This window comes from Papaver somniferum, chromosome 3 (genome assembly GCF_003573695.1).
Source record: "Papaver somniferum cultivar HN1 chromosome 3, ASM357369v1, whole genome shotgun sequence".
NCBI classification, from domain to species: domain Eukaryota; kingdom Viridiplantae; phylum Streptophyta; class Magnoliopsida; order Ranunculales; family Papaveraceae; genus Papaver; species Papaver somniferum.
In genome coordinates this window covers 111971663-111979537 of record NC_039360.1, presented here as the reverse complement: position 1 = coordinate 111979537, position 7875 = coordinate 111971663, and the positions used below count along the sequence as shown (strand labels likewise).

Genomic DNA, 7875 nt, shown 5'->3' with positions numbered 1-7875 from the left:
GCAGTGTTGTTTTTTTTAGTAAGAATGCAGTGGTTTGTTATTTCGTTCTAATTATTGATTAAAATATCTAAATTGCTAGCATTATGTTGATTGAAAAATGGAATGTAAACGGCTTGGATATGCGGCCGCCCATTTTTAATCACATGATAGTGTCCCAATCTAACCATTTAGGACACTGTGGTCATTTCCGAAAAAGACTGTTAAGAGTCGATAAAAATACACTCTCACGTGAGAGTCATTTGACTCAAATATCATAGGATAACCGTTGGATCAAAATGCCACGTGGCGTACATTGGTTCAATCCAGTTCTGAAGGATAAAAATGTAAATGTTTTACACGTGAGAGTTACATGTGTGCGAATTTGATCATTTAACTCTCTTTAACGGCTAAACTAACGGATCGGGGCATTTTGATAAGATTTTGGGGCATTTTAATCTTTTGCCTAACGTGCGGGACATTTTCACAATCTTGGGATCCATTTGGGACATTTTGCCACTTAACCCTAAGAATATCTGCTTCATATCGATCATGCATATCAAAATATTCGAAACCATCCATTGGGGCTCCATGAGGTCCCCAGATCTGGTATTAAACATGGATTGAGCATGAGAGTATATATTAAGTAATAAGTGAGATGTCGTAAAGTCATCTAATTGTATCGTAAAGATCATAACCAATTAAAGGAACAAGAACATCAAATATGGACGTAAGATCCCTGAGAAAAGTATAATTATATAATTAGGTTGGGCTTTCCTTGCTGACAAGATGATCTCATATTGGGGATATTAAACAGAATGGACATGGAGGCAAAAAAAGTACTTGTCCATCGAGCAAAGTTTAATTATTTTGAACTGAGCCGATCCTCCTTTACCATACTATTTATATGAAGTTAAAATCATAACTTTACCTCGGCCATACAATTCCCATAATGCCTCTCGATTTTGTGCATCAGCATGAATTCCTTTTCTGTGCACAATAAATTGAACACAGCCCCTGCATGATCATACCCAAACATAAAGCTCTTATAAATCCACTAAATATTTTATTTATGCTGTTACAATGTATTTACACAAAATTGGTTAAAAAGACCAAAATCAACAATTCCTGGGTGAAATGGACAGTTAGATTTTGATACTGTTTAAACGGCCAAAAATATAAAAATAGGAAAGATGTAACCAATTTCATCGTGACTATGTTCAAATATTTTTTCTTATTTTTAATTTAAACAGGATGTATCCAGTTTCATCTTTGCTATTTTTTAAATTTAAGCTAGGATGCTATTTTTTTTTTGACCATTTCACCCAAACTATTTTTTACCCGTCCATTTGAACCGTGATTTAAAAATATTTGGATAAATGATCCATTTCCCGATGTATTTATTTGGTAATGTAACTAAAAATACTGATGATCTAAAGAGCATGCACGGACTCTTAAAAATTTGTTTCAGGGTTCATACTTTTCAAACTTTAGGAGGAAGTTAAAATAGACACTGCAACATTTACCAACGACTATGAGAAATTCTAAACTTGCAATTGAAATGATTAATACTAAATGTTGCTCAAAGGTTCTCTCACACAAAAACCAGTAATGATCTAAAGAGCATGCATGGACTCTAAAAATTTGTTTCAGGGTTCATACTTTTCAAACTTTAAGAGGAAATTAAAGAGGACTATACAAGACACTGATGAAAGACTATGAGAAATTCTAAACTTGCATTAAAATGATTCATAGTGAATGTTGCCCAAAGGGTCTCTCTAAATAAAAACTGGTTTGTTTTGCCTATTAAGCTTTGTTTCAGCAAATTTGCTTGTTGAACTCACACCAGAAAAAGAACATTACATAAAATGAAAACCCCCTGAATGTTGCATTCTTTGTTGACAAAAAATGTTGTACTTGGTAGGACAGAAAAGGGTTCTACTTTAACTCAATAAATTGAAAAAATCCAATATATATTGCAAGGCACCTTACGCAGATAGAGTTCGGATACTGAGGATAATAAACGGTTCAGATCAAACAGACACAACTTTCCCTTTTTATGAAAAAAAGGGGTCACTCTGAAGTTAATTATAATAGGTGTAGATATTCTAGTAGAAGCGGTAACAAAATGAACTAAACATTTAGATTCTGCCATTTAATACCGGAGAGATGATGATCTTTAAAAGAAGCAACCCTTACAAACACAAGGCTAGTTATGACACTAAATTTGACCACTTCATACTACCATATCACACAAAAATGTAAAACCCTGAGACAAGAACTCACCCTTGCGACCAAAACGTCCTGCTCTACCACATCTATGCAAGTACACCTCAAAATCAGGTTCTGATAGAGAATCATGTATCACCGGAAGATCATAATTCACAACCACATTCACCTTTCAAAAGAATACTGCATTAGGTATGCACAAAACAAACAAACAAGAAAAGAACTTAGAGTCTCAGTTACATAAATGCTTTAATACCTGCGATTGATCGAAACCTCGCGCAAGAAGATTATTTTTTTTAATGCGAAACCAACTTCTATTACTTAACTTGCAATACTACATAACTTAGATTGACAGGCTTGCTTATCTTCCCATATAATAAGATTAATATTTTCAGGGAAGTTAACAAAGTAGTCTAAACATAGCCTGTTTGATCTAGCTGTTTTGGCAATAACATGGGCAGCATTGTTAGCTGTCCTATTAACATAGTTTAGTTTAAAACAAGGAAAGGAAATAAGCAAATGCCTTATTTCATCTACATGAACTTGGTTCCTCCAGTGAACCGAGTTATTGGCATTCTTAACTGCATTAACTACATTAAGATTATCTGATTCCAGCACCACATTCCTCAAGTTGCGTTGTCTAGCAAATAGTATGGCTTCTTTCAGGGCTAGACATTCCGCTTGTTCAGAGTCTACTCCTCCATTGATGAACTTGCACCTGATTCCTTGGCAGAAACCTGTATAATCACGAATTAGTAAACCAAGACCAATTGTTTTGGTATTGTAATCAAAGGCGGCATCCATATTTATTTTAACTTCATTTTGTAGCGGTAGTTGCCAAACTTGCTTATTATTTCGTCTTTGAGGAGTTGTAATCTGACATTGTTTGAGCATGAAATTTATTGAGTGAGATGTGCTAAGGATGTTTTGGTCTCTGTTTTGAAGGAAGTTAGAGCACCTATTCTTCCATATAAACCAAGCAGTTAGCATGCATTTTAAGACAGCTTGTTTATCTGACTTGGAGCTAGAATCGACTGTTGACTGAAACCAAGTTGATATCCAGTCAGCCACCTTAATCCTTTGCTGTTGAAGGACAGAAACATTTATATTCATAGATAACCAGATTCTTCTAGACCAATCACAGTCAATTAAGAGATGTTGTAAGGTTTCCTCTGCTTGAGAGCATCTCGGACAAAGCTTATTTATTGATGGTTTGTACCTACTGAGGATCTCCTTAGTTGGAAGTATTCCTTTTAGACACTTCCAGATAAATAATTTCACTTTGTGAGGTGCTGCAGATTTCCAAACTTCATTCCAGTTAAAAGTAACTGTGTGGTTTCCTGGTTGGTATGAATTTGATAAAGCTCTATATGTAGATTTTACCGAAAATTGTCCATTCCTACTCGGTTCCCGGATGAGCCTATCATTCCCTTGTTGAGATACATGCATTTTCAAAATTAATCTTGCAGTATCATCCTCGAACAAGTTTTTGATTAGTTGTTCATTCCATCTTTTAGGATTGTCTAGGAACAAGTCAGCTACATAAACTATTCTTGCTGGTTCTCTGAAAGTATCCTTTGGAGTGGGTGGTGGATCAAGGCCTAATACCCATTTATCATACCAAACTAATATTTTATCTCCTCTGCGGACATCCCAACGGTGAAATTTTCTGACATACTGAAGACCTTCTTGTATACCTTTCCAAATCCATGAGGTGTTGGATGGATTATCTTGCAGATGAAGGAAACTGCCATATGGGGAGTATTTTGCCTTCATGAGTTTTACCCACTGTTCTCTTTCCTCTGTACATAATCTCCGCGCTAGTTTGATGAGAAGAGCCAGGTTAAATTGCTCAAGATTCCTAAATGCGAGACCTCCTTCCTTTTTGTCAATGCATAAAGACTTCCAAGCAATAAGATTTAAACCTCTGTTAGTTTTGTGCCCCCACCAAAACACTCTTTGAGCCGTATCCATTTTTTTCATCATGTTTTTGGGAATTCTGAAATGGCTCATATAGTGTGTTGGTAGAGAGTTTAACACTGACTTAACTAGAGTGGACTGAGCTGCTTGATTAAGAGTTTTCGAGCACCAGCCTTGAAGTCTGTTCTCATAAGAACTTTTAATTGCACTGAAAGATTGGTTCTTTGATTTGCCCAAAAGGATTGCTATGAGCACCTTGGTTAATCCTTCTTTGAATCCCTTAACTATCTTGTCCCTTTCATCATTATCAACAGCACCATGAATAATTGAACATTCCCAACCAGAATCCTCTAATTCTGTATGCAATGCGCTGGCACTTGCTCTTGAGTGGACGAAAATTACGGTCTGCCCTAAATGCTCCCCTAAATCAAAAATCTTATCCTTAATGATACGTATCTTTGCAAGTTCATCAGGACAGTTCACCTTATACTGTTTTAATACATCTAGACAGAGTTGTTCCCGCTCTACAAACAGCTTGTTTCCTTCTGTAATCACTCTTGATATAAAATTTCTGACAATGTCATTAAAACTTGCAGAAAACAGAAGCACCTGATGACCACAAACAAAGACACTCAAATTTACTAGTGAGGATAGAAGGATAATTCTAACCTCCAACTAAGAGGATAGCTGCCCAAACTCTAAAACAATTGACATTTTCAGATCAGAATACCAAAACTTATATTAGAGAAAAACGTGTCAGTTGTTTATGCATGAAAAAAAAATACTGAAACACTAGTCTAGTTCTTCTTTCAATATAAAGGCATTTGGTGATGGTAACGGGCACAGAATAACCCACATGGTTCTTAATGTTCAAGAATTTGAACTAAAGGTATTCTGGCAATACAGTGCACAATTTGGAACTGATTCACTTTTCTGGAATAATCTAAAGGAAACTTCAAATGCGTCTAAATCGTACTTAAAAATCATGTCAAAGGCGCATGCTATTGGTCTAAATCCTACTTATATTTACTTATAACATGATCAAGAATGATCAAATGTTCTACATGCTGAAACAGACGTTTAACTATAGATTTGGTTGCCCTTTTGGTGTGTTCTCGTATGATTATAAGAAAAAGTGAACTTCCACAGAGGACAATTGGCCTATTCACTTGAGTGTTGGAAAAAGAAGAGAAAAGTAAGGGCCTTGTACCTATTATGAGGAACTCAAATACAGAGAGGCCGTGAAGGTTACAATTAATATTCCTCAGCATCATTTACTAAACAACTCTAGTAATATGAGAACTAGGGAACCACTGCTATCATGTAAGTCGTCACACTCGATATAATGTCTAAGTCTTTGTTATATCTTAAGTTCAATTACTTACCTGGCAATGGGCACTACTTGCTTTGATATCCCTCATGATTCTAGTGGAATCATCCCTAAATCCATCCTGCACATTTAAGTTCTCATAGTTAGCAACAAATGACTCATACCGTCCCTCTTTCTCCAGGGTCGAGCAAAATATAGAGGAAATTATACATACCTCAGCCAACATATGATCAGCTTCATCGAACACAAGTATCCTATTCTCTCTCAAACTCAATTTCTTATAAGAAATCCATTGCTTAATTGTACCAGGAGTACCAATAATTACTTGCTGAGTAAGTGGCATTCTCTTTGAAATTGGAATATCAGGACTTTTACTACCCATAGGAATTGCACAGTATGACTTTATATCTGTATACTTCCCCATTTTTCTCAACACTTCTAAATTTTGTATAGCCAATTCTCTTGTAGGGCAAATACAAAGTGCTTGAGGAGCTTTTAGATTAACATTCACACGACTCAACATTCCAAGAACAAAACAGGTAGTCTTACCAGTACCATTATGAGATTGTGCTACTAAATCTTTGTATGGGGGTTTCAAAATCATAGGTAAAGTCACTGATTGAATCTTACTAGGTTCATTAAACCTCATTTCAACATATAATCCTTTCAGCAATTCCTCAGATAATCCCAAATCCTCAAATCTTGCAACACTTTCATACCATGTGTTACCCGTATCCTGAACAGTAAAAAGAATTGGGGGAAAAAATAAATATAAAATTAAAAATTAAAGAAACAGTGAAAAAAAAAAACCCAAATAAAAATAAAAAGTGAAAGTAAGTTTATATACAGTGGTGATTTCTGAAGGTTTTGGATCCTCAAGGTTGTTGTCGTTAGCATTGTTGGTTCCGTTAATGGAGAGGGACTGCATATTTGGTAATGGTGATGAATCTTGAGACATGGTGTTGTTTTCTCCAAGTACTTGAAGGAATGAAGACCAATATTGTTTTACTTCTGGTTTTGTTGATTGATTAATGCCAGAGGCTCTTGAGAGAGAAAGCGATGTGACTTGTTTGAAGTCGAATTCATCATCCATTGTTTTACTGAACAAGTAAAAAGTTTTTCCTCTTTTTAAGTGTTAACAGAGGACACAGAGAAATTAGTACTTTTTGAATTGATTAGACAGTTAACTTGACAACCACGGTTCTACTCTGCCATGAGCCTAGGACACTTCCACGTAGTTGACCTATGAGTAGGGGTTGAAATTGTAAAGACCTATGCTAGGCTGTGGTTAGTTGATATCAGCACACTTTAGGCACGACCCGGATAGATGCCCGACAAAAAACATGATAGATGTGGGAAAGAAGGTGGCATCATTCTCCACCATGGATATAGGATCAGAGCATCCACAATGGGCGAGTATAACCAAAAATTTGGGATGAGATCGTAACACAGTGGGACGGAGTAAAGATCAAATCCCAACCAAAGATCAAATTCCAGACCAAATATGGTCGCGACCAAATCCCAAATTCTAATATAGTCGGGCGTAAATTTAAAGTACGCTTGTTGCTGGGCGTAAATTTAAAGTACGCTTGTTAACGGGCGGAGATTTAAATTACGCCCGATGAAAATTCAAATTAAATAAAACAGAAAAAGAATGAGGCGGACTTTTAAAGTCCGCCTGATGAAAGTTACCAAAGATGGGGCGGACTTTTAAAGTCCGCCTGATGAAATTTTAATGGGGCGGACTTTTAAAGTCCGCCTGATGAAAGTTACAAAAAATGGGGCGGACTTTTAAAGTCCGCCTGATGAAATTTTACGAAAAAAAATGGGGCGGACTTTTAAAGTCCGCCTGACGAAATTTTAATCATGTACCGTTGCGTCACAACACGGACTAAACCCAAAATTTGGTCTTTTTTTTGATCTTTGATCTTTGGTTTTGATCGCACCACTGCAGTTGCTCTTAGGAGGGGAATAATTTTCGTGGAGTTTCACTGAGATACGCATTTTTGTGGAGTTTCGGATAGGCGTCTCTTTTTTCTCGAAAGTGATTTAGCTCGCGGGTTGTACCGGTGTGACACCGGGGTACACTAGACTCATCCCTGCTAAACCGTCCAATCATAAAGAGATCATTTCTTTTCTCTCTTGCGGTATAATCCGCGGGATTAAGCCTGCAAGATGCATATCACTTCCGTTTTTTTCTCACCTTTTTCTTTGGCCTGTATTTGTTTCGTGTTTTTTTTTCAAATGTTTTTATCCCACGTCTAGTATTTTCGATAAAATCATCATCGATTTTCAACACATTGGTTTGGTACCCAACATTTTAAATATTGAGGTTTGGTACCTGAATCTGTTAGAGACCGTCAAGTCAAACCATTGACTTAACGATTTGTTAACTAAATAATAAATAATAATAAAAGAAT

General features: G+C 36.2%; 1 protein-coding gene across 1 annotated transcript; it reads right to left on the bottom strand.

Moving 5' to 3' along the window:
* Nucleotides 1-895: 895 nt before the first annotated feature.
* On the bottom strand, nt 896-6548 carry LOC113359860 (DEAD-box ATP-dependent RNA helicase 38-like). Its single transcript, XM_026603431.1, has 7 exons — nt 6303-6548; nt 5670-6191; nt 5511-5576; nt 4370-4734; nt 2462-2498; nt 2263-2374; nt 896-993 (listed from the first exon to the last, which is right to left on the bottom strand). The coding sequence occupies exons 1-7, from the start codon at nt 6546-6548 to the stop codon at nt 896-898; spliced, it is 1446 nt and encodes a 481-aa protein (XP_026459216.1).
* Between the last annotated feature and the right edge of the window lie 1327 nt (nt 6549-7875).